This window comes from Agelaius tricolor, unplaced genomic scaffold (assembly GCF_023055355.1).
Source record: "Agelaius tricolor isolate 1412-34295 unplaced genomic scaffold, bAgeTri1.0.p SCAF_3, whole genome shotgun sequence".
Classification (NCBI taxonomy): domain Eukaryota; kingdom Metazoa; phylum Chordata; class Aves; order Passeriformes; family Icteridae; genus Agelaius; species Agelaius tricolor.
Window position 1 is genome coordinate 21,517,610 of NW_027269263.1, and position 27,870 is coordinate 21,545,479.

General features: G+C 41.9%; 1 protein-coding gene across 5 annotated transcripts in view; it reads right to left on the minus strand.

Moving 5' to 3' along the window:
* Positions 1–9,777: 9,777 nt before the first annotated feature.
* TCF20 (transcription factor 20) overlaps positions 9,778–27,870 on the minus strand; it is a 131,768-nt gene continuing 113,675 nt past the window's right edge. For 3 of the 5 annotated variants that reach the window (XM_071423035.1, XM_071423037.1, XM_071423036.1), the window contains 4 exons: positions 25,595–25,688; positions 18,802–18,851; positions 15,697–15,824; positions 9,778–11,955 (listed from right to left, as the gene is read on the minus strand). In XM_071423035.1, the coding sequence (XP_071279136.1) occupies positions 15,741–15,824; positions 18,802–18,851; positions 25,595–25,688 (228 nt within the window). In that variant the 3' untranslated portion in view covers positions 9,778–11,955; positions 15,697–15,740. The remainder of the gene's footprint in view (positions 11,956–15,696; positions 15,825–18,801; positions 18,852–25,594; positions 25,689–27,870) is intronic. The other 2 variants (XM_071423033.1, XM_071423034.1) reach the window with 2 other exon arrangements.

A 27,870-nucleotide genomic window follows, 5' to 3' on the forward strand; every position in this document is an offset into this window, starting at 1 on the left:
GTCAGGATAAACAATGACTTGAATACAAGTCAGCATTTAGAAGTTTTTCTCAGTGTGCTGCAAATAGAAGATTGCTGTGTGTGCCATGACAGTGAAATGGGGGTTGTTTATATTTGATTTTAGTTTGATGCTCCCAATGATAGTTTATGCTTCACAAATCCAAATGTGCATTGGAAGTCAAAATGTGTATTTTGTATTTCTGCAGGAATAGAAAACCCTCAAATAACTTTTGATTTGAAATATTGGCACAGTTGTGCTCACAGATGAATTAGTAACAGTGGGAGCATATGGAGTGAAATAGAAATTAGAAATTATGGAAGTTCATGCAAGACCTTACTACTGGGCTCTCAGTTTGTCAGTTACCTTTGGAGCTCCATACCAAATGATCTGCAGGTTACTTTTGCCAACAGTGCTTGCTACACTCTCAGAGCAACCGCACATAACAAGCCTAATTTTCTGTGCTCATTTGTAATTGTCTTTTTGTGTCAACAAAAATACACTCTTTTACTCGGGAGGTATCCACAGGAAGGAGGATCAAAGATCCTGTGGCTGCTAGGGAAACTGAGAAGGAAAGTATTTTTGTGATTTTTAAGCTGACCAAAAGTCCAGGGTGCTGCTGAAAGACATCACAGTGCCATGCAGCAGGTGAGTGGTAAGGAAGCATCCCGGGATGTGCTGGTTCCTGCTTCTTTCCTTCTGATGGCAAAACAGCAAGCTCCTTGACATAAGCAGCTTCCCCACCTGCACAGAAGCAGCAGCTTCCTAAAACTGCTGAATCCCAGGTTCCCTAGGAATGGCTATGTGGCACTTGCAGCTCAGAACGAGGTGTCCCTGACCACCAGCAACATGCAGGCCTGAGCTATCCATGAAAAATGAATGCCTTTGAGGTGATAACACTTTAAAACTTTCTGTTGGGTTTCTTAAAAAAACCACAAAACCATGAAAATTTTCAAAGCCATGCCACAGATGGAGATGACAAACCTTAGCTCTCCTATGGACTGAACACAGGCACTATGAATGTGAGTTAAATCCTTTCTGCAGATCCTTTCTCATTTGTGCTACTCCAGGATAAAACATATTAGCTCATATCCAGAAAGAGGGAAAGGCCTCATGAAAATCCTCAATTGCGTTTTTTAACTTAATGATACTTTATTGCCTTTTTGAAAATCAAAAGCTTTTTGATTTGTGTTCACTTTGTTTTGACCTAAGGCCTAATACCTGGGATAACCTTTGCACTCAGAGTTAAAAATCAGCAACTATTTCTAATGCTACCTGTTCTCCTGTGCAAGTCTTTTGATAATGAAGGGCACCTCCTGTGCTGACAGCTTTGTGGCATACGGATCCCATCACCTATGTGCTCCTGTGGAAACAGAATCCACATGGATTCCTACAAACACACCTTGCTGCTAGTGTTGCTGGAGGGAACAGCAGTAGAGGGAAAAGCTGCCAGCCCCAGCCAAGCTGACTTCCATGGTCTCTGCAGTGTCAGAGCTGCCACTCATCTCGCTGTCTTCCCCTGGCTGGTTGCTCTCCAGAAGTGGCTTCAGACAGACCTTCAGGTCAGAGGTGCCTCCTCTCGGTGTCACACAGCACAGGAATTTTCAGCCAGAAGCACAAGAAGGGAAAGGCTGCAGATCACACAATAAGCCAAATAACAACAAAATTTGCCACCAAAAAGCATTCAAAGTGCAAATGCATCCACACCTCTAATTTGTGGCTGAGAGCTGATGAAACCAAGCCTCAAGCCCTCTCTCTCCCCACAGAAAGGCAGGCTGTAGAAACCTCTGAGAAACTTTCATCTCCAGCCTCATCTGCTCCGACCCTGCCCTACAGATTACGAAGGATGGTTTCTCACAAGCCACAAAATCAGGAGGTGCACGCAAAAACTTCCGTGAAACCCTGCTATGCTTTCCCATGAGAGCTGGTGGAGGAGGCAGCGGGCTCAGCGAGAGTGGGGTGAGGGCTTTGTGCCATCCTCCAGCTGCTACAGACGGCCTCTGGCCGGTCCCCAGCTCCCCACCCTCTGTCCCCAGGGAAGGCGGGCACGGGTTTTGCTGGAGTACGAATTTAGAGCCTTAAGGTGGCAGCACCAGACAGCCCTGAGGGCCGCGTCCGCAGCTCTGGGCCGGCCAGGAGCTCGGCAAGGACAGAACCACCGAGGGCTGCGAGGCGGCAGCGATCGAGGAGGGGCAGGTGAGCAGGGAGGCAGAGGAGGGTGCGAAAAGCTCGGGGTTCTGAGAAGGAAAGAGATTTCGGTCCTGCTTCCCTCAAGCATGCTAGGCTTGGCTGGAGTCAGGATGAAGACTGCTGGTCGTCACCTGAGCATCAGGTTTGCTGGAAAGTAGGAAAAAAGCAAGCAGGGAGCTAGCAGGGAATTGCAGTTAGAAGAAGTAAAGCTTTGAAGACTCGAGTCTTTGACCCTCTAGGAAGGAGCTTCAGAAGGCAGGCAGTGATCTACACTCCCCTGTCCTGGCTGTGGAGGGAGGGACTGAGGCACAGCTCCCTGCAGGAACTGGATCCAGAATGAACACCCACTGCTGCCCCAATTCCCCAAGCTACTCTGGACAGTTGCACCAAAGGCCTGCAGGTGTGCTGGATTTTGGGATTAAAACCACTGCTAAATATTTTCAGGGATTCGAGCAGCCTGGCTGTCCTAACCTGTCATACCACCATGAACTGCTGATTTTATAGGCAGGGCAGAGTCAGATTCTTCTCCAAATGGCACAGTGACAGGGCAAAAGGCAAATCACAAGCTGCAACAATGAGAACTGTGACTAGATACAAAGAATTGCTGCTCCTAGAGGACAGCTCAGCACAGGAACAGGGGCCCAGAATTAGCGTGGACTACACTAGAAGGTTTTCAAAATTGGACTGTCCAAAGCCGTGAGCAGGCTGTTATAGTTCTGAGGCTGACCTTCACAAAGCCATCAGGTTGGACCAGAGACCTTGAAAGGTGCCTTCCAATCTGTTCTATAACAGGATTTCTGGAGAGTTTTAAAACATGAATATACATGACAAGTAAAAATTTCATGTGTGTCCTGGCTGTAATAGTCATGGCTGCTGGATGGGTTTCCTGATCACAGACACAGTTTGAATTCTTATTTAATTTTTTGATCTAGAGCAGGTATACCTTTGCAAACACTGCAGAAAATTTCTTCAGTTTTGGAAAAGAAAAAACCAAAGTTTTAAGAGTCTGAAATAAATGTTCTGATTCTGTAAAAAAACAAGAAAGAAGAGAAAGAGAGGGGGGGTTGGGGGGAGCAGAATCTCAGGACTTCAGACCTGCCTGGATGAAGAAGACATGAGATAGGCCAAAAATCCAACAGGAGAAGCTGGTGAAGTATAACAGCACTGCAATAGACACCGGCTACCAAGGCAGTAACCTCTGCATGAGCCTGGAGATACTGGGGCATTCTGTGCTTCCTGAGGGACAGGGACCAGCTACAGATAACCCTTGATACCACATCAGGGTGAGAGGGGGGGCTCCTGCTTGAGCTACAACTCCAAAACAGAACCTTTGGGTTACACCTCAACAAATGATGACACACAGGCTGAGTTACCTGCGAGCAACACAGCCATGCAATACACAGATCACTTGTAAGTAATGAAAGATGGAGAAATGCAATGCCAGTCTTACAGATACCCCTCATCAGTGGAGACGAGAATGGAAGTGTCTCCACCTGGTCACACCTCTTATGAACTGTCTTGGGCTCTTTGAATCAGAGTGCCACAAGGCTTTTCAGAATGACTGGAGATAGTTGGCTGCTCTGATAATTGCAGCAGGCTGCAGCAGAAATCAAGCTCAAACACTTGCTGTTAGTTGAGGCAGAAGTGAAAGCAAAGTGGAAATACAGGAGCTGCTGTGTTGTGTGGCTGTGAGAAGCTCATTTCAAGGATGAGCACGTTGGAAGCTGTGGCCTGAAGGTACAAAACCTGCTTACTCCATGGGAAGGGGTTTTTTTGTTTCATGTACACTGCCTGTTTGCCAGACAGAGGCTCAGTGCCTTGTGGGACATTTTGAGTTGTGACATTTTAATTGCTGAAGTGCCCCCTGCACTTGTGACAGACCTGTGGTTTTTACCACTCCCACCCAAGGTCATACAAGCTGGTCAATGAACATTTTTTTCTCCACTTCTGAACCCTTACGTATTTCCAGACATATGTGCAGGCTTACATATAAAAAGGTAAGGACATATGTTCTTAAAAACTACAAATTGCTATATCCTTAATGCACCTAGTGAAGACATGGGTAGGCCAAAAAAAGACTGTGGCTTTTTTGTAGGGGGTTCTGGCTAACAGACATGAAGAGGTTGCTCAGGCAAGCCCCTGACTTGTCTTCCTCTTGCATTGTAAGGAACAAGAAGTTCCACCAAGCCCTGCATTGGACACTTAGCTGCAGACTGGGAAAGGTTGTTTTTTGATCAGCTACTCCTAATGTCCAAGTAACTCAAATAAATACTAAAAATAAGGGGCAAATCTCATTCCCTCTCTGTCTCTCTCTCTCTCTCAGCAAAAATGGTAAATACAGGTTGCAAAGACTTCTGGTGTCTGTCTCAAGCAGCTCTTTCAAAGAGGTCAAATGAAACCCTAGAAAATGAACATCAGCTGTTGTATTCCAGTTTCTGTGGCATGCCACTGACTGGAGGTAGAAAACCATATTGATGCATTTCTGAAGAGGTACCAACCAACCCTGGCTACCTGGCTAACACTCCCCCTTGAAGCACAACAAAGACAAGCTCCTATTTGGAATGACCATTTGGATGCAAAAAGGGTTTTCTACGTTAAAGGGTGAATTTCAGGGCCTGTTGCTCTGTAGTCTAATAAATGGCACAGAATGGATTTGGTAAGGTACCTACCTGGACTGTTCTTTCAAAACTCACACACACAGAGTTTCCCACAGAAAAGGTCATCAGCAACAGCCACCTCCACCAGTGAGGCCCTCAAATGCCATTCCAATGATCTCAGGGCTCCTCTCATGGCATAGCATTCCCTAGAAGGAACCTCAGGAAAAAATCTCCCCAGACTTCTACTGACATGTTATTTCTCCATGACTCTTTCACATGACTGGGCCACTTGTAAAAGGTTTTCTCACTTCTCCTTATTTTCAAGAGGAACTTTGGATCATAGAACTGCTGTGCCCAGCTCAGGGGTGAATCCATCCAGCGTGGGTGTGGGCAGTAGTTGAGGCCAAAGGGCTGTGCTCCAAAGCAGAATTTTTCCCAGTTACTGGCAGTCCTACAGTCACTGCTGTTGATTAGCAGTGCTCCTAATAATAATTTGTACATCTTCTGATCCATGAATCCTCTAGACAACAACAAGTCTGCGCAGTTAAAAAAATGCACCTTCTTTCCTTTTCCTGAAGCAGCAGACCACAAACTTGATGTTTGCTAAGTCCATCTTTCACATTGGTCATAAGGAATGTTTACACTTCTGCTGTAACAGCATCTTTTCCAAGTATTTTGTGTTCCTGTGGCAACGTGACACTGCTGGTTTTAGTAGAAATGAGTAGTGCAGCTGGAGTCAGTCAAGAGGCCTGCAAACCTTGACATCCTCTTCAAGGCTGTAAATGCCCACTTCCATCTCACAGCTCTGGAAACTGTTTCTTCTCCTGGCACACTTTCCTGTCATGTAAAGCCAAGAATGATTCCCACTTGGAGCAGAGTCAAACACAACCCTGGAAACCAGCTTAGATGCTACAGAATTGGGCCATTCTGTATGGCCTCTGCCTTTAGTTGCAGGAAAAGTCTCTCTCAGCAGCATTTATTTTACTGGCTTATTTTCTTGCAGAGTGCAGCTCTTTGGCTTCATTCCCAAATGGGCAGTTGTATTTTTGCCATCTATCACCTGTACAGGTAGTGATTCCCCCTCAGAAGTTTCAGCCACAGCAGGACACCAGGTGAACAGAGAGACTGCAACATCCACTTTATACAGTTACTTCCTCACCTTGGTTTCCAAAGCAGCAAAATATTACAAAACCCAGGAGTGTAACATTAAATTCATCCTTGTTCTGCTTACAACACAGTGCTTTCTTGCCTCTTTGAAATCCATTGCAACCTGCCAATTCTGAATTTCACAGTACAACTCTAAACAGTAATTTGTTTGCTCTTCCGCGTTTCTTCTGACTACAAATGCAAACCGTGAGATCTGTCTTACGTGCATGTTACTTTAAATTCAAGGTGATGAAAAGGTGCATGAGAAGAAGTAGATATTGTTATGCCCCATAATCCAGGTTGCTGTAAATCCAACAGCCTTCAAAGTAATGTCCTCAAAATAATCTACAATTTGTAAGAATCTAATAATTCCATTTCTTTTCTGAGAGGAAACCAGTTCTGGTGGGCAAGAACTTGGGTGAAAGTCCAATTAAGTTTTTATCATACAAATGCTGTGAAGTGTACAGACTCTCATTTTTTAATAAAACCATGAGAAGTGGTGACATTTCTTTGATGAACTGGCTTCAGCTCAGAGGACTCTCGCTATACAGTGCAAATTTACCCTTACACCACCATTTTTATTTTCAGTGTAAACACCTCCCAGTCTTTCCCCAACAATTTCTCTGCCATTCTTTGCTGCTCCCCACTAAAAGATGTGGCACTGAAAGTAAGCAATTTCAATAAAACTCAGAAAACCATTGCCATGCTGTATCTCAAAACCAGGGAGCACCAACCTCCAAATCTACTGAGCACTCCAAGTTTGGCTGTCAGCAGGGGTAGCTACAACCCAAAAGCCCCTAATGCAATACAGGTGGTATTTGCAGGTAACCTGGCTATGCTCATGTTCAGTAGCACATGCAAGCAGTTTTTATCATGCAGAGAAGAACACATCAGGATGACTCCTGAAGCCCAGCTAGAGTGGAACATTTCTTTCACAGGGGGTTTGCTATGAGCTAGGAGACTATTTTTCTTTTTCAAATTATTTGGATGGGAGTTAAGTCTCTCTGGGCTGCTAAGAAATATCAGCATTTCAAAAGTTGGCCAGGTAAGGTCAAAACCTTGAAACCGCAGCGTTAAAACTGAATTAAGCAATAAATTGCAAGAAACCTCTGGAGGATGAAGGGGGAAGAGAAGCAATCTCAGCTCTAAGTACTGCCCTGTGGAAGAAGCCAGCAAACAAGTGATGCTTTCCTTCCAGTTCAGGTTAAACACACTAAACAGGAAGTGGGATCCACTTAAGAAATTAAATCCTACAAAAAGATTCTGTAAGCAGCACTCTCTTCACTTTCCAGCTGGATGACAGAGTAAACCTTTTGAATTCCACCAGAAGTACAGAGAGAACAAACAATTAAACAATCACATGTAGGGACGATGCCAGCAGCTATTTCACTGACCTTTGCACTCTAAGGAAAAACCTCATAATCTCCTTCAGAGCTTTACATATTAATTTCTGGCTGAATAGCACAGGTCAGGTAGGGAGCTCATGGTGCACGGTATTTGTATGGAGCCAATTTTTCAGTGGTGTGCATTAGCCAAGCTCTCACTGGCCTGTAGCAATGCCAGGAAAAAGTACCAGACTGTTACCAGTCTCCCACAATTTTCTAATAATTAATTACTTTTGTCCTCTACCTTTGTTGACTAAATTCTCTGACTTGTAATATGCTGCCAGAGTTCCATCTTAAAAAACCTGAAATGAAAGACTAAACCCAAACCTAAACTTGTTTGTTGGAATTTCACAGTGAGACAAGAATCTTATCCTGTTTCACAACAGGGATTTCTAACCCAAAGCCAAGATTGCAACTACTCTTTCAGCATCTCATAGCAAAGTCAGTAAAACCATATCTTTGTGTTTTCTAGATCTGTAACTGAACCTGGATTACCTGTATTCTGTTTGTTTTCATAATTTTTAATAATTTTTTAGAAATTCCAGAGCAGTGGTGAATTATTAATCTTCAACCATCTAAATATCCTGTTCCACTCCCAAAAGTATGATATTTACACTTAATTTTTTACATTTTGAGATAAAGGACTGCTTCTTTCAGTCATTCTGGCAAGCCAGGGACTAGATAGACAGACCAATGCTGTATCCCTCTACCAAGTATTTCTGTAACATCCAGGACACCCACTGCACTTGGGACAGCACAGGTAATTCCTTACATAATGACTCAGCTAATAGGCATGATAATTTATAAAGTTTATATCCAAATCAGCCCCCAAATGTTCCCCCTGTAACTGTGCCAGTTTAAGGTATTATCTTTCCTAATACACATTTTAATGTACATTACTGCACATTAAATAGTCAGAATTCCAGAGCTGTCATTCAATTGCCCATATCTCAACAAACTTTTTGCATTTTACATGCATGTCCCACCAAAAATGGATTTCTTTAGCTTGCCATTAGCTGGACTCCATGAACTAGATCTGCACTATTCTTCAGCAGATCCTACACCCTGAACCCCTGAATGTTTTTTATTTCAATACTATTGAACATCATCAGTTTGTCTTGTTCTAAGGTTCAAGAATGTCACAACCCCAAGTAAAACTCCCTCTCATACCTCAGTGGTACAGATTAGTGAGGTTGGCCACTGCCCTCTGCAGGAGCAGCTGAGGTGGCTTTCTCCCGTGCTGCACGATCCACAGTGGCCTGTGCCTCGGATTTCCAAGCATGGATTTCACATGCAATACATACAAACAACAAATGTATCAATGGGCAGCTCCTGGTATCAAGATCTGCTCTGTACACATCCCAGGGCCTCCACCAGCTCCGGCAGGACTCCCTTTATCCTTGTCATATCAACAAACATCCTTTGCATGTTGAATCCATTCCCTGTTCTTGACGTGAAAACATCTTTTCTTTGACCCCATGCAGCAGTGCTGACTCACTCTGGTTAGCTTGGAAGCGCTGCTAAACCATCACATTCAATTCCAGCCTCTGGGTGTAAGTCTCTTGAAAGAGATCCTGATGGGAGTCAGCACGGAGAAGCACTTTGAAAATGAGCTGCTTTATCCAAGCTCTCCTTAGTTCATTCCTCATCCAAGCAGGCAATTCCCAAACGATGCCATTCTCATCTATACACAATCTCTTTTAAGGTTCTGCTGCAGGTCATTTCTGCTCCACAAATTCTAAATTAGCCAAGACTTCCAAACCTTTTCTTTCTTTCCAGTTTGGGGTATCCACGATGTCGAGCTTTTAACTGCTTTTGCAGGATGGAGCAGGTAAATGTTTTGTACAACAGCTTTCAAAATCCACTCAGGACTTTGTATTTTCTCAGCCAAAATAAATTTTTATTTCCAACAGGATTTTATGACTCTTCTGGATAATTTCCAAGTTCTCCCAGGAAGCCATTACACATTGTTTCAATTCCTCCTGGCTCGGTTTTAGAATCACGACAGCTCTGCTTTCTGTAAAGCCTCAACCACCAAGCACAATCCTGCTCTACTGGAGAGCACCCCTCACCTCTGACTACAGCACTGGGGAGATTAAGCCACAGCTAAGTCAAAGGATTTGAAGCACTGTGAAATACTTCCCACAGAACTGACTGTGGTACCATTTCTTTATTTGCTCTACACAACTGCCGCTACTTTCCAGCCACGGTGCACGAGGAAATACTGAATCTCCATACTTGCCACAAGCTCCCACATGGAAAACTTCCAAGGCTCCCTCCCAGCTACCTGAAAACCTTCTGCCTCTGCTGTGACACCACCCTGAGGAGCCAAATTCAGCAGTTCCAGCACACACTGTTCTGCTGTCACAGTGCTACATACAGAGTTGACTCTTCACCAACATAAAATCAATGCAATAACAGGAACTTTTTTTTTTTGAGTATGTAGAATAGAACAGACACTATGAAAAAAAAAACAATTTTTATTCAGTTGAAAAGAAGTCATTTACTCAATCACATTAACTATGCTAAAAATGACTTTTTTCTGACTACACCAGCAGTTAAATATTTTCAGCACCAATTCATGACACATTAGTGACATTTATCACAACAGGTCTATTTCTTAATGTAAAGGACATACTAACTTCAGTAGCTGCTACTGGGAAAGGAATAAGCAGAAGGCTGCCTTTTCTTTCCAAATATTTATGAGTGAGAGTAGCAACTTATAGAAATAAATAACTGCCAAATTATCTCCCAAATCTTTAAATCGATCTTTTAAAAATAGAGTTAAAATAGATATCTTAATATGAGCTATCATAGATTTTATTTTTATGTGCTGAATACTCCAAAATGTGAGTAGCTGAGCAAGCATCCAGTACATAACTTTTAAAATAGTTCTTCCCTCCCCACAATATCAACCCCATTTTTTTATCCATGTCATGCTGGTTAGATCCCTATCTCTAGTGACTTTCCAGTAAACAACACGCTGTTTGATATCGCTAGGATATGCTACCATCCTATGAGTGAAAGAAGTCAGTGACCTGGTGAAATACCACCAGCTCACACGAACAGAAAATTCATCCAGTCATTGGCTTGTTAACTCTGAACATCAAACAAATCCTAAGCTTTAGTTTTTCAAAGCCTTTGTGGTCTTCCTCTTGCTGGGCCAGTTCAGAAGGTCATCACTGAAGGCAGAACCGATGAAGGCAAAGAAACCAAAAAGCAGCAGATAGTACTGTCTCTGTCCTTTTAAACAAATCAAGTTCGCACAAAACAAAAGGAGACAAGGTTAAAATGAAGTTTATTAGTTTTTTTGGTTTTTTTAAGCTTTTTTTTATATAAAACTGTTTGTGAAACAGCTATTTTTATTCCCATGGCAGAGTGACCCCTGAAAGATGCACTAACCCCTTTCTTAAGGCCTTAACAAGAAAAAAAAAACCATGATTTTTTTGTTGTTGTTCCTAAAATCCAAATGTTTTAAAATTACATAATTTACAAAAAAAAAAAAAAAAAGAAAAAAAAGAAAAAAAAAGAAAATAAAAAAGGAAAAAAAAGAAAAAAACCCTACCCCAAATAACCATATAGTGTAGGCTGTTACACTGACATTCCCTCTTCCTTCCTTAGGAAAAGCAAAAAATATAAAAATAAAAAGAGGGCCAAGTGGATTTACCCCAATCAATTTGAAGATACATTGACTCCACCAACATTCAGACTTCCTTTCATTCCCCAATCTGGCAGGTAAACCATGTCTTCCTCTCACCTGCCTTCCAAACTGAAGGCAGCTTCTTGGAATGATCTGGGGGTCACGTTGTGGCACACAGGGCAGATACCAGATACTCCCTTCCCCTGTGTGGTACAGGTGTTCCACACCAGTGAGGTGTATGGGACCTAGCAAGCAGCAGCCACCTCTTACTTCATGAGTCTCACAACCCAAGAGTCCGCAGATGTTATTCAAGCTTACATTGTTAATAGTGTTTCTCAAAAATGGAAACCTCCCTACCCCTCAGACACAACTATTGACACCAAATTACCTGCAATCATCCAAGCCTTCCTCCCACACCCTATAAACAATTTATCAGTATTTTATTTGCCTTTCAAAATTGAATTTCATCAGATGTTGTGAGAAAGAAAGCAAGAGGAACAGAGACAAGTCCTGTTTGGAGTACTCCCAGTTTTGCTATTCTTTCCCACAAAATGTTAGGCTCCACATGCCTTGCTTTAATTTTGGATTTAATATTTACTTTAGCTATAAGTTTCTTTTTTAATTTATATGGGGTTTTTAAAATCTTAATCAAAAGCATCAAAAGGGATATAGCGCACCTTTCATTTAAAACAAAGTCTTTCAGGACTAAAAAATAGATCTTTATATATATATATATTTATCCCTCCCTCTGTAATTCCCCCCACCTGTTTCCTTTTTCCCCCTCCCCTCCCCACTGTCACTATGGAGATTGTGTCCATGGAAACAGCTGGTTCAGACTCCTTGGTCAGATTCTGTGATGTCATCAGTCTTGAGTGTGATGTAAGAATTTATGAAGGAAGTGCTGGCATTGGCAGGCACGTCGAGAGGGGGCATGGCTGCACAGTGGGAGAGATTCCATTCAGTCACGAATGTCCACCGCTTTTTATCTCAACAGCCTAACCTGAAAAACAAAGTCAAAATAATATTGGAATGGTTCCTTCCCTCCATTTGCAAACAGGCCCCTCAGGCTTTGGAAAAACCCACTCAGTAGCCTACCACAGCAGCAACAGCAAGAGCTCTTTAGCTTTGTGGACTGAAAACAGATATACACAATGGCGAGTAGTTCATGAAAGCTAATCCATGTGATAAAAACTCTTCATTTAACAACCAGCAAAAAAAAATTAAGCAAGTCCAGTTCTGAAGGAGGTCTGGGATGACAGGATGATCCATACCACAATGGCACAGCACTCACCTCTACCTTCAGCAGCCAGGCAGGAGCTCACTCACCTCATGTCCGCTCCTCACACTGACCGTGAGATTGGGAAAGAGAGGGGCCAAGCATGTCCCAACATGGTGACAGCTCCTGGGATGCCATCAGGGACTGCATCCAAATGTTTCCCTATGGGCCATCCAGTGGTGGTTTCCAGTGAATATATAGCAGATAGTGCAACTAGTGTCAAAATTACAGGAGTCCAGGAACCAATCCTGGGAAATTGCCAGATTTCACCAGCTAAAGGTAAAGCTGTGTGTGGTTTAACTAATCGAAGGGCAGGTGATATTTCTTTCTGCTGCTTTTTGGATCTAATTTTCATATTACAGAGACAGTTCATAGAAGGACTAAGCTTGTGATGTCTTTCAAGACAAATGTGGAAACGTCCAAGTGCTTGGCACATGTTCTCCCTGTCCAGAAATTGTCCGAGGTGAGAAAATGAACTTCAGGAGTTTGCTAAGTTGGTGGAGGCTCAGCTCAAAAGAGAAGTTACAAAGTTAAAATTTAATTTCTCTACGTTAGGGTTCTCATTCTTATTCTGCATAGAGAGAAAGCAAAGCTTGAAATAATGTATTCCTTCCTTCCCTTATCCCATACCACAAGTGAGCCCAACAGCAATTTATTTATTTAGTAAGGTTAGATATGATTTAGATAAATCCCTTCCTACCAGCTAGTGAGCTTGGGAAAAGAACTTACACCAGAAGTGATGCATATGGAAAGCAGCTAACGGAATTAGAGGTGTGCCTGGGAGCAAAGTAACACCCATGTTTGTTCATAGCTGGCAATTAAACTCCAGGAACTCTAACTAAGTGAGATGGAGAAGTCAATACTGCTTTGATCATCGGCACGCCAATTAGATTACATCCCAGCAAGCCCAACTCTTGGCTGCAGATATCCCCCACCCAGGTGCCAGGCTGCGAGTGAGTGAAGAGTCAGGCAAGCACACACAAAATGCAGACGGGCAAGGTCAGGGAGCAGCAGCTGAGGAGGAAAGGGGGAGGTTCCCAGAGAGCTCAGCTGCCCTCTGTGGTTTCATTACCGCGCAACGGCGAGCCCTCGCTGAGGGAGTGTCAGGGCCGTGTTGCTGTCTCTGGCTCCTGTACAACTGCAGCTTGCCCATGCCTGGAATTGGTCCAGAGCATTAGGCACTGGCTCAGGGAAGAAACAGGCTCAACTCACAGAGAGTCCTGCCTCATTCCTGGACAAGATCCAGAGCACCAGACTTGCTCTCACAGTCACTCTCCAGATCTGGACTTGATCCAAATGTTCTAGAGGCAACTGGCTCAGGGAGAGAGAAGCAATGAAGACAGAATACACTGACTTGCCTGGATGTTATCCAACACGCAGGATTTTTCTTAACTTGCTAGGCCTGGGAGTGAACCAGGACTAAAACAGCCCAATAATCTCACAACTGAGTACCCATTGTATCTTACACTAAGGCCAGCAGAAGGACAGTTCCAGTACTACTTCGGCTGCTACAGAATTCCCCTCAAGTTCTTTAATTGCCACAGTAATACAACAAGTTTTTGTTGTTGTTGTTATAAGGACCTTTTAGATTTGCATGGCTTTTATTTTGAAATGCAAGATCAGGTTGGAATTTGAGAATCTAATTTTTAAGATATTCTGAACATTGAAAGGGGGTGGCTAAATAGGACCTTCTGGTAAGAATTACTTGAGGCAAAAAGTGGATTTCAAAAGACATGATGCCTTAGAGAGATATCTAGAGCATACAGTGAATACAGTGCAGAGATTCCACAGCCTGCAAGGTCTTAAGACAGTCCTATGATATATAAAAAAAGAGCTAGCACTGGAAAATAATGCAGGGAACAAAGCTGTGTAAAGGTCTCTGGGACACAGTAATGTTCACCAGCACCTTAAAGGAATGGCCCAAAAATCACTTCCCTAGTGTTAAACAGCCACAAGAGGCACTTTGGCTGTGGGACTCTTGTCCTGCTTTAACATTATGAATTACATTGCCTGTTACATTTTAAGGAAAAGAGAAAAGCTTAAAGGAATCCCAATGACCTTTACCATGGAAGGAGAAAGCTACTCAAACACTGAATACTGTTAAACACTGTTTACATGGTAACTGTTAAAACAACACTCCATAGCCAGGAATGAATGCTATTAAAAATGGAAAGTCACAGAACACAGCTGAGCTAAAGCAAGTCAGCAGTCAATCTGCAAAAAGTGTTTATATGGGACACTACCTGTCTTGTGCTACTGCACCAAAACCCCACAATCTTCCAATTAATCTCTCATCCTTCACACAGAACACCATTAGAAGTACTTCACAATTACTTTACTTGAAAAACAGGAAAGATTTTAAGTCAGGAGAGGTGCCTGGGAAGCAAGGGAATGGTAACGAAGGAAGAGGATTACCATCAGCAGTTCCAAGAACTGACACAAAACAGCAACTTCCTCTGCATGATTGCAAGAAAAAAGACAGAGAAGCAAATAGCTTGAGTAAGAAATGCATTTCAGTAGTGAAATGAAGGCAAGAGACCTTCTTGGGCTGCAGTTTCATGGACAGGGTGACAAGTATTAACTTGAAACCAAACACTTATTTCATTTTAATCGACCCCATTGCCTTTGAACTGCAGTGCACTTGCAATTGAGTAAGAAATAAGAAATCCGAAGCTCATCCCATTCCCTGGGTGCTAACTCCCACCTCAGTGCTACTCCCTCCTTGTGCCAGTGTATTGTCCCAGCCACACAGTGAACCAGATTAGGAAAATGACCCAGCTCTGATGCTAACATGGCAAAAAGCTGTTTCAGACAAACTGAATTCCCAACCAAGTTCTCACTTGGCTGTATGAACGCTGGGCCTAAACAAAGGAGGAGGCAGGAAGGAACTGCAGTGAGGAACTTGGGGCACATTACAAAGTTATGGAATTGTGACCACTTCTGGATACAGTTCTACCTTCTATGCCCCATGTCTGTTTGCAAAATAGAGAAAAAAGCTGGGCCAAAAGAAACACCTGCTAAGACTGATTTACTTATCCCTGGATCTATCTACATTTCCAGAAAATGGGAATCCTACAATAATCCTGAACTCATCAATATTATTTATTTCTTACATATAGAATTTAAGATACTTTGATGACTTTATTTATACAGAAGCTTACTAACTACTCTGAGACTCGCAGAAAAACACCTTCAATGCCTTATGGACACGATACAAAAGGAGATTTCTGCGACTCATTTAGCTGAGAGAGTAATCAGGCAGTTGTAACAGCTAACAAGCTTTGCCTTTCATTGTTTAACAGAAGGAACTGCTGCAGAAATACAAAAAAATAAACAGGATGGTAGCAGAGAAAAAAATATGACAAACTGTCTGAATATATATAAAAGCACCTTAATTTCTCACAGAAATGGGGAAGGCACTGGATGTAAGACAGCAGGTGGAACTGGAAGCTCTTCCCCACTCACCTGTGCTTGCTTTTATATCCATTCCCAGGAGTACACTTCCCCCCTCACCCCCGCTCCGACTGCTCTGTGCTGAGGCTGCCTTTCACCATCTTGTTCTGCAAGGAGGGAAAAGAGCAAGGAAGGAGGGGCTGACAAACCAGCAAGCCAAACAGAGAAGGAAAAAGAAAACGAGGGAGAAACAGAAGACAGGGGTAGGGAAAGGGAACATACAGAAAGCAAGAGAGAGAGAGAGAGAGAAAGAGAAGTCAGTATTGGAGTCAGAAATAGACTTTTCAGACAGAGTTTTCTCCAAGACAAAAGCAAGTAATTCCACAAAAGTAGAGTCTGAGATATGAAAGCCTGGTTAATTTTAAGAAACACAGAATTTAACACAAAAAGGTAGAACAAGCTGAGGAGCATCACTTGAAAATTGCCCAAACAGATGGCTTAAGACAATCTATGATGGCTGAGCCACCAAAAGGTGAGGTATCCCACCCCTTTTATAGCCTCTCTACAGCTCAGCATCCTCATCAGGTCTGTTGCAACCTCACTTGCTGTGATGCAGACAGAGCCGTTTGGATCTGTGAGAGGAACCCTTCAAAAGATGACAGTTTTCAGACAGCATTTTCGCTGGGATAAAAGCTGATATTTTGCATAAGTAGCACATTCAGGACATGGATGGTTGAAACATCAATCCTGACAGAAGGAAATGGAAAAGCTCACTGGGGAGCACATGGAAAGGCAGGACCAGTTCCCTCTGGACTCAGCTTGCTTATGCCCTAAGAGTCAAGCACAGTTAATGAGGTAAGAAGCACCTTTGCTCTCCAGGAGCCGCTTTCTGTGATGAAGTGTATTTACCGGTGTGAGGCACAGACTGCCAAAGGGTAACAGCCCTGTACTGGGGGACTCAATGCTGGAGATTTATAAAGTTAGCTCCTCCACCCATTAGCTACAGCACAGCAGAGTGAGCTATGAGACAGTTACTAATTTGCTAACAGGGCTAAGGTGGTGTTACCTAAAAGCATCGCATTCAACAAACTAATTGAAAGTCTTTCTTCCTCTCAATTGCTCATACTTGTATAATGCAAAAAAATTGATGCAATTTGTTCCCCAGTCATTCTAGAGCAATGGTTTTCAGCCTTCCTGTTCCTGCATTGTCACTGTCTGGAATTCCCCTTTCCAGCCACTGGAATGGAAGGAACAGAGTAAGCTTATATTCTGCACTGCAGAAAGATTGGGAACAAACCAATAATGATTAGTGAAATACGCAGTGAGGGCAGAGAAAGAAAGCAAAGAAAACTCTACTTGGCTTCAAATAAATTATTTTTGTCTTTACTAAGCAAAAGCCAACAAACTTCAGTGTCAAACAAAGGCTGCTGGTGTTGAAGTTATGTTTTTGACAAAATAAAGAAAGTGATCCGCAGTGGGATAGTTCTGAATAGAATTAAAAATTTTATTGCCTCATGAAGAACTGTTAAGAACTTAATTGGTAGCTGTCCCACTCCCATCCTTCAAGATTACTCTAGAAATCCATGTGCTTTCTCAGAATTTTCTCTGAAAAGCGGATTCTTTGCCTGAATCTAAACCAGTTCTTTCCTTTCATGGTTTGAGCACCATCACTCCAAAGTGCTCCCATACAGCAGCAGTGACTCAAGCCATCTATGTAAAACTGTATTTCCCTGGAATACTTCAGGCAACAGGCAGCAAAAATAAAACAGCCTTCAAATACACAACTCTCTGTAATAGTTTAACCCCAGCTGGCAACTAAGTACCAAGAAGAAAATAACTATCCCATCCAAACCCAGGACATACCCAATTATCTTTAGCCAAGTATCCAAAGTCGGGCAGAGGGGTGGCACTTAGGCAGTTACATTACACAGAAAGGGGAGCTCATCTTTCCCGGTTTGTTGGCAAGATCTGCAGGTTCTTGTAGCATTAATGCATTAATTTAAGCTTGCTGTACATTGTCAACATTATTGCACAGTTGTGCAGAATAATTTATTTTCTTTTATATAATGAAAAGTAGGCCAATTCTGGATAAGAGCCTGAATGTGCACTGAATCTTCCAGCACATTTTAAATACGTGTGTATAAATACATCATTTTGTGGTGGAACATCCAGAAAGGAACATGAGGCTAATTCCTGTATGTTTACAAAAGACAGATTAAGAATAAGCCGTGAAAACAAAAGACCACCAGATGTCAGTCTAATTCAAGGCAGGGATCTGCAGACAAGAACTAGATGGAGACTAATCCCTGCTCAAAAGCAACACAATTCTTCCCTATTATCATTTCCTTTTCAGCACAAGCCATCCAAACTCTTGCCCAATTACTATTGTATTCAACTGGCAACAAGAACAGCTGTTTTTTTCTGGATACTCTCTGACCATTTAAAACTGGAAGACTGGTATCCACAACCTCCCAGGGATGTATCCTCCCTTAAGGGCTGGGAGGGTATTTCCAGCACTGTATCCCATTACTTATGCTACAAGAGAGTAGGTATTGTCTCCCTTGTCCCCTCTTGCCATACAGACAGCTCTCTGCACCACTGTGCTTGTAGGCTCTGGGGACAATCATTAAGGACACCCAGACCCTGGGCAGAAGGAGCAAAGGGATCTTCTGATGAACCAAAGATGTACAGAAGAACCCCACAGACCCACTGAAGGCTGAGTGGCTGGACTCAGTCCAGTTACTACTGGTAAACTTGAACAAGATGTCTCCAAAAACCAGGAGAACTTTTTCATAAAGTCATTTTTCTTCTTTCTTGCATCCTCAGTAAATCCAAGGAGAAAACCCAACAGTCCAATGAAACATTCAAACAGGAATAGCAAGCAACATACTGATTATATCACAGAATTCAGGAAATGAAGCTGAGCTTTCTGAACAGTCATCAAGGACCTAAAGAAACACTGAGCAGATGGAACAAAAATTTTATCTTCTTAAACTTGTAGTCTTCTTGAGTTGATGTTTGCCCCCAGAATATACCACAAGCATATATCACAGAATAATTGAACTAAAAGCATCTCTGACTACAGACATTATCCAGGTAATAAAATTACTAATCCAAATTTAGAAACCAGAAGAGGGCAACAAGAGACCCAGGTATAATCCAGGAGAGGATTCTTACCTTGTGCTTGGGGCACCTCACTGAGAAATTCTCTTCGTTTAGTAAACAATCTAAAGGAGGAGAAGACAGCAATGCATTATTTTTTTTAATGAAAACCAACTTGAATAATACATCACATGTGTTAATCTTGCCTCACAGGTACACATTTTTCATTCAAAGATCTCTTATAGGAATACTTTGTCAGTATTGCCTGATCTGCGTATTATTAGCAGGTTCATTGCCTAATGCCTGATCTGTGTATTATTAGCAGGTTCACTCCTTCCAGCCCCAAAGTTTTAGCAAACAAAGTAACTGAACACCCCAAGTGACAATGTTGCTTGGATTACCAAGCAACCTCAGTTTTCCCAATGATCTGTATGTAGTAAGAATGACAACAGCAAGCCTACAAATCCTGCATCCCAACCCCCTTCAGCTATTCCAGCCTTCTTTGCTTTAGCACACAGAAGATGGACACATTCATCCAATCTGAACAGACAATCCCTGCATTCCATAGTACAAATGCTGCCTTTCACCCTTACCCCAAGGCCCTGCCAGCATCAGGGAGAGCAGGGGTGTGTGTCTCTAGGTATGGTGTTTACAGTTTACTTGCAATCACAAGTCCTGGTGGTAAGTTTACACTGTGACACTATGTCTGGTAGTCTGGTCACTCATGCTGCTTTTAGATCTGCTTTCATGAATCTTATATGTGAAGCTTTTATGATCTAAAAAATGATTCAGGTAATTATTTAAACATATTATGTAAAGTGAGGCACCTATATGGAACTGCTTATTTAGGAACAAATTAAGCAATACTGCCATTTGCAGAGCACTTATTTAGCAGCACTGCCAGAGTATGGATTGCTTCTCCTCACATCCCCCCTCCCAGACTCTGCCTCTAAGTGATGCAAGTCGGCAGCTCTCAGAGCTTCAGCCACAGGAAAAGCAGCACTCCCCTCAGCGCACTCAGCTGCCTCCCCTGGGCACCCTGAATTGCAGGGTCACCACTCAACCTGCCCAAACGCCTGACACTGCTCGGTTCCAATGGCTTCTTGCCTCGGAGGCTGACCCGAGGCTGTCACCTCATGGGCAGGACCAAGCACCCATCCCCACCTCAGCACGAGCGAGCAATGCTGCCCTGGAGAATTGAGCAAGGTGCTTCTGACCTCCTGCCTACTCCAACACGCCCAAGAGCTCACAAGTAGAGAAGTGCAATGGTAACTAAGATGGGCTAATTTAAAACGCTCTTAAGTATGTAGCATAACCAGTGCTACCTGCTGTTTCGATCTGCTGGAAGAGTTTAGCAGACAGCAGGAGACTGGAACTAAAGCTTGAGGGAAAAGCTTTCTAGATACCCAAGCTTTGGCAGAGCATCCCTCTGCTAGGGATTGCTTAATGTTTTAACATGAATGCCTCTGGCCTGAATCAAAGGGAAACAGCATGCAAGAGGCTAAGTTACTTGAGAGATTTTAGCAAAGGGGAGTAAAACCCTTAATCCTGCCACAGATAATTTCAAATGCAGCATTAGCAAATCACAGGAAATAAATAAAATGTCTTCTCATTATAAGGGCAGGAATCATACATTTAGACTACAGCATGAATTATCACTGCATAATACAGCAATCATCAAAAATATACAGAGCAATCATCAAAAACATACACAGTATGTTAGAACAGAATGGAGTTTTCTTCTTTGTTGGAAACCCAACATTGGAAATGAATGCAGTTCTTTAGCTAGTATATCAGAAAGGAAGATTCTACAAGGATCAGGAAGAAGTGCCAGAAACCTTGTACCTAATGCCTGATCTGTGTGTGGAGCTCCATTTCCTACTAAGGTCAGCATTTTTGTTGCAAATACTAATAGCAGATCCAATTAATAGCAATTTTTTTTTGTTTCTCTTAAAGGACAACAATGAAAAATGTCATCAGCACACTGCAGAAAATCAGCTGAATACCAATAAGGCAGAAATTGTTCATCATTACAAAGCTGGCCTGGATTTTGGTTAGCAGTTCCAAGTATTTTATATAACAGATTACAATTTGTCATGAAGTCAGCAGACACAGAGCTATGATCAGCTCATTGTGGCAGAAAGCAAAAAGAACTGAGACTTGTCCTTGTTTCCACAGATTTTTCTCCATAAAGTAGTCAGGGAAAACCTAAAACACTTTTAATAGAAGCAATTATTCTTCTGTAAGCTTCATACTTTTGTCTCACCCTCTGTGTTCTGCCTGTTACTCATCTTTAATGATACTTGTGAAGACACAGGATTTCTGTTCTCTGAAAATTCATTTTATTTTCCTGTTAATCTTTTCCTAATTTACAGTTAAAAATCTTCCGTAAGTGGAACTGGCTGGATATATGTTGTAGGAACAAGTGTGCTGCAACCATCAGGATCTGATTCCAGGTGGGGAGGAACAAGCAGAGGGAGAGGATATAAAATTTCAGAAAACAAAGATCTTGTTTCCATGGAGACATCCCTAGGACTAAGTTATCTTGAGACATCAGAGGCTCTTCATAAATTTGGACAGATGAAAGCCAAACACAGACAATGTTAACCACAGTCATTTCCATACAAAAATTACTTAAGTGGGACTACTGATCTTGATTTTTATGTAAATGGATAAGAAACGTTCAGCTCTCTTACACCCTATATTGCCAAAGACTATTTTCTATGAAAGGAAATTAAAAGACAGCCTGAATTATGCTATATAAAAGCATCCATATGTACAAACTGGCAACTTACAAAGCCACGTGCCTTGCACAGCACTCCATTAGCAACAGTGGGGCAGAGCCTGGCCCCTCACCAGGGTGGGGTTGGACACTGACCACTGGTGCAGAGCCAGAGCCCAGGTCCCACCCCAGGGCTGCCTTCAGTGCTGCAAGGAACTGAAGCCATTTGACACACTGCAGCCTCCAGCCCTTTCCCAAAAACGTTCTGCCTTTCATGATGCACAGTAACTGACTGGGACCAACTCCTAACCCACATGGATGCAAAGGCAGAAACATTTCAGCTCACACTGAACTGCTTCGAAATACAACACGGGTACTTCATCTCAACCAAGGCACGGTCACTTCCAGGAATTCAGACAAACCAAGTGTGTATGACTCAACATACCCTAAAAAACACTCCAGCAAGTGTTTTCTGTTTGGCTTTATTTCTTTGAGATACAAAACCAGTCATACATATTCCAAAAGCCTGAAAGCCCTTGTAAATGTTAACACAAACTTCTGAGGATTCAGAACAGATCTGTGACAGATCCTAAATAAAGCAAGGTGGCACCATCCTTCAAAGCAGGATGGTTGATTTCAAAATGGAACTACCACTGAGCTCAAGGAAGCTGAGAAGCACCTGTACAGTTTCACTACAGAAAGACAGTAGAACTGCAAAACCAATAAAAAGGGTTTACAGGCTGAGCAAAGAGAAATAATGTTGATTTGTTTCTCAAGGAAGCCTACATTTTCTGCTTGGTCATAAATGAAAACCAGACCTTATGCCATATAGCTTGGTTATTTTACACAGATTTATTGAAGAGTGTCTATAGATTAAGACAGCTTGATTACACCCACAGATAAAACCAACCTTGCAAACAAGGTCTTTTACTGTCACACCATCAGGCTGAAATTTTAAATGCTGAGAATCTACTTCAAGCTGGGGCTTTTTTAATTGTTTTGGTTGAAAACTTCAGCAGAAGCAGCCCAACAATTTCCTTAAAACTCCTTCTTGGAAAAAAGTTATTCTGCCCATGATAAACATCCCAGGATTTTTTCTCTGAAAAGCTCTAACAATATCCTGATTTTCAGTAGGACCTGGACTTTAGCTAAGGCATGCCCTTGCCAGCTACCATAAAACCAGCAAATAGAACTCCTTGAAAAGCAATATGGGGATTTTCATGTACACATCCTCAGAAGAGGCCTATTAGATTTTAGTAGCACGGCCTTTCAGATTTTAGAAGCTAGCTAGTAGCTTTTAAAAATTCCACCAAATATACTTCTGTTTGGGGGTGATCAGGCCCTTCCTATAAATGAACCTCTGCCCTCAGATTCAGGCACCAGTCCCAAAAGCAGTGAAGCTATCAGGGGACATTTCTAACACTCAAGCAACCCAAAAGACGAAAGTGACCATTTCAAAACTGCAAAATGGGAAGCACTAGTCCAGCAGGCAGAAGTGAAAACAGTACTGAGAAAGGCGGCCAAGATACAGAAAGAATGGAGGCTAGCAGGAGGGAGACCAGTGCTACTGGAAGTCAGGAGCAGGGAATTAAGGATGAGTGCCAGCAGGAGGCTAAGACAAAGAACTGATTGGAAAAAGGCACAGAAAAGTGAAACAGAGAATATAAAGGACAACATACAAGAACAAACCAGGACTAGCAGGGTGAGGTGTGACAAGGAGCTGAGTTAGGAGAACCAAATGGCAGTAACAAAGCCCAGAGAGGAGAAAGAACTAGAAAAAACAAAAGAGAGGAAGAGGTGAAGTAAGAGCAGAGAGGAGGAAGTCAGAGTACGAGCTAGAAAATTGGAAAAAAAAAAAGTCAGAAAGAATTAGGAGGAATTGGGTCTTACAAAGAGACTGGAGTAAGAAATTTGTAAAGAGGGGCCTGAGAGCAACTAGATAAAAGACCTGTGGCTGGTATGAGAAGCCAAAGAGAACACATCAGACATACAGATGAAAAGGAACAAACAGATAGGAAAATGTATTTTAAAAGCACCAATGAAGTATTTTGTTCTCACTACACCGTACTCTTCCTGAAGTGAAACCAGAGACTCACCAGTTTTACCAACTCCTCCACTATTTTTTAAATATGTTTGTGAAACCTCACAGTCCAAGTATCCCATCTCCATGAAGCTCTTGCAATTTATTACCGCTGTATTACTCAAAGGAGGGAAATTAGCTTGGAATTGTGCACTCCAACAGATGGCCACATGACAACATGATGTCTCATAACAAAATTAAAAGAAGTAAGCATAGCCTTGGAACTTGAACACAAAAAGCTACTCTAAAAAAAATCTCACAGGTTGCAAAGTCAAGACAAAAGTGAAAAAAAGCCAAATTTAATCTAACCCATGTCTACACATTATATAGCAGACATGTTACATTTAAATTGGACTAAATAGTATGATTATATACTGGGTTATGTACATGATGCTGCCTCTTCCATGCATGACACAGAACTGCTCTTGGGAATCAGTCATGATTGTTCAGTACATTTCTCATTTTGGAGAATCCTACATTTGCTGAAGTGGAGTAGAGTTAATATAGCTGAAGGAAAAGGAGAGTATCTGAATTTTGATATCTCAATTTACAACCCAGAAAATGCTACATACTGTATCTAGTAAAACATGAATTTAAATTAAGCCCTCAAATTATTGGGAACATTCACTATGATTTTTGTTTTTTCATGGTACTGAAAAGGGCAAGTCACAAACCAGAAACAAATACATACTAAACACAACACGAATGTGAATCTGATTGGTGATTGTGTGTCTCAAACACATTGTACAAAAGCAAGTTTATTAATGTTCATGAAACTCTCAGGCAGGACAGAGATTAACATTATAGTAAATCTCCTAGTTCTACCTTCAGAACTGAGAAGGAATCATCTGCAGTAAGACACAGATCAAGCAAGGACATGTTCATGAATGAGTACCCCTCCATCCTACAGGCTGAGGTAGGGCCTTATGAAAAGACATATCAACCTTTAATTAGGTGATTACTATAAGATAGATTCATAAAAAACCGAAAGTATACTTAAATGGACACCTTTATTTCTGGTATTTTTTTGAGTATGTGATTTTTGCAACCTGAATAATCTTTCTTTTATGTGAAGTCAAGAATTCTCTCTGCTAGTAGTACTGTGGTACTAGAATATTCCACTGCAATATTAATTTTAAAATAACATTCCTATTAGAATAAAATGCACATCTCCAATAGGGTGGGACTTCACAGTGAGAGGTGCAATGCAGTCATACAGAAATGAGCATTCCTACTTCAAATACTTGGAAAACAGCATAAAATGGGTGGTGAACAAGTGGGTTGCTGTGGAATTGGAATAACAAACAAGAAGCTTGCAATTATTTTCCAGTCTAGAGTTGTAATCTTGAATCCTTTCCTGCTTGTTATCAGACTAAATTTTGTATGACAGAAGTGAGTTACAGGGGACTGGAAAAGTGGGGTATTATTTACTCTGAGATTGAATTTTTTTTACCCAAGAACAAAGTTTATCTCCATGAAAAACTGTCATTACTGCACAAAACCCACCAAACTCACAAGCCCAGGCTCATAGCTGGAAATAGTATCATCCAAATAATTAGCTTGTATAAGGATGAAAATTGGACCTACTCAGGAGACTGGCTGAAGTGCTTCTTAGGAGGGAGAAGGATGGTTGTGCTGCAAATGGTACTGATGATTCTACAAACACAAACACTGGAAATCTTTACTAGGACCACCCATAGAAGTATAACCCTGAAAGAAGAAACCCCCTTGCTGCTTACTTACATCCTTTTAACAAAGGGTTTCTATTTTTGGTAAAAAATGAGTGATCAGTTCTCACACTGCAGTCAAATTTCAGTCACTGTAGCTGCACTCCCCCAAGCCAGGCTTCTTCTGCTCTTTCAGGCAGACTCCTTTTCATTACAAGCTCCATCTTGTCCCAGCGTGTTACTGTATGCTGTTTATTGCATGCCGTTTCTCACCATTTTTATTACTTTATCTTCACAGTAGGAGAAAAACTGAGAGGGAGTAATTTGTAAAGCACCTCAGAATTATTTAGTGTAGTATGAGTTGAGTAATTATGGAATACAGTTGCCATGTGTTCCTACCTGCATCGATGGCACATGGGTAATGGTATCGGAAGGAGCAGCCTTTGTTGTAGCAGCCTAAGGTGGCTCCCGGTTCCTGGCAATGGGAACATTTCTGAAAGGGAAACCAAAAAACAGTAATGAAGATTGCAGCCATTTTTCTGAATACCTGTATTTTCCTGGGAATTTTATCAACCACATTCCAGCACAATTTTTTTGATGAATCGCGTTAAACTCCATCTTTCTACACCATGCAAATAAAGGCCTTTCAAACAAGTAACAACATAAGCTCTTTCAAACTATGCACTTTTCAGTTGCGCTAAGCAGGCAAGAGATACAAATGATCAGCCATTCAGAAACAATTTGGAATAGTGCTCAAATCTGTTTTACTGGCCTGTGTTTCAGTACCTGACAATGACATCACTATTAAAATAGGAGGAAAAAGAGTGGTTTTGAACCTACAGCAGCTTTAAAAGGAGAATTAGCATAACAAATAAAGATTTAGAAGACACCACCATAAAAGTAATTTGGTTACATCACTGTCATTATCACAAGCAGTTGAAGATGATCATGGCCAAGTTCAAAGTTTTTTCACAGGTGATCAAAAAGGGTTTATCTGGAGCAGAAGATGCCATTGTGGGAAAATATATCATCATCACAGAAATGGCCCATGTCCAAAAAAAAACCCGCACTTGCAGTGCAACAAGGATGCTCATACAATTGTCAAAATAGCTCAGACTGATCTGATGACCACATTCTATTTGCAATAGTTAAATCCTATTAACTCAACTAGTTAATGATGTATTCGACCATAATATCAGACAATTGTGAAAGCAGAAAGAAAGTCTCTCACCCGTTTACTTCATCCTGAATGACTTAAGAAATGACCTAAGGAAGTAATTCACATCTCATTCAGACAGCCATTTTATTTCTTGAATGTATACACTAAGTGATTTTTATTAACTAATCTGATTCTGAAGAAAGCTGATTTCTGACAAGTTGACATTTTTCCCTTAAAAAAAGATGCAGCCATACGTGGTAGAATTCACCAAAAGCTAGGAGACTGCTACTATTTAAAAATTAAAAAGTAATTAACTACTGGCAGAAAACAAAGAGAGGAACTACCATAATTTTTGAGTCACATTTTAAAAAGACAGGAATTTTATTTATTCTGCTAAATACAACAAACACCATAATAAGGCCCTGTATAATTTGTACAATTCACCTTGAGTTCAGGCTGTGAGAAGTTGCCTTTGGTCCCTGCCTGCACACAGGGATGATGACATGATCTAAAATCACTGCTGCTGCTGGCAAAGCTGGTGTTGAACTAGGCTGCTCTATTGCCACTACCAGTGAGCTGCACCTGCACCGCACACGAACAGCTGTGCCCAAGCCAGCAGCGCACCTGGCACCGGACACGAGCCCGGCATTCCCACCATACGGGGACACTCATCTGCCAACACGGCCACAGCCCCTGGCCCACGTGTCTTCAATCCCTGATCAGCACGCATGCTGCAGTGGAGATCTGCAGAACAGACACGGCCAAAGCTAACAGCCACAGCAAAGTTCCTCACTCAGCATGGTAAACAGGGGGCTGATTACAGTATTTCCAAACCCTCTGAGAATATCTGACAGTTATTGTTCTTCCTACTATTCTGTGCTTTGCAGAGATGACTATAGTTTGTATTTAAATGCCTGAATGAAGATGAAAGCAAAACTAGCTCCAGCCATAAACCAGGAGGCCCTCTTCAAATCAAAGCAGATGCAACTAACAGAAAAGCTTGTGAGATGTCAGTTCTCGTGACATCTACAACTGCAGTTTTGAGTAATACCTTCTCTTTACGGGTGTGCCAAAGCATCCTGAGCCTGATCTTCAGTACTTCCCACTAAATCACGTCTATATTCTAAGCACGACAAACTACTGCAGTATTTATGATGCAAGGGAAGTATCCCTGAAGCCTAGAAAGAGACACACAAGCAGCTTATTATTGCCTGTCAGAACATCAATGAAAGTTTCCAAAGATTAAAAAAAGAGGCTAAACCAATATTGAAATGCACACCGAAATATATGGACCACTAGCCAAACTGCAACGTAATTCACTCTCCCATGGGAGTAAAACCAAACTTCATCCACAGAAAATGTCTTTTCCTGGCTCTGAAGTCAACTCTAGAAAGATATTATGTACTGGCAACAGTCCCAGATTCACCTATGCCAAGTACTCACAAAGTGCGGCTTGAAGAGTTCTGAAACAGAGCTCTGTACCTGCGTACTTGATTCTCGTTTTTAGATGTGGCTG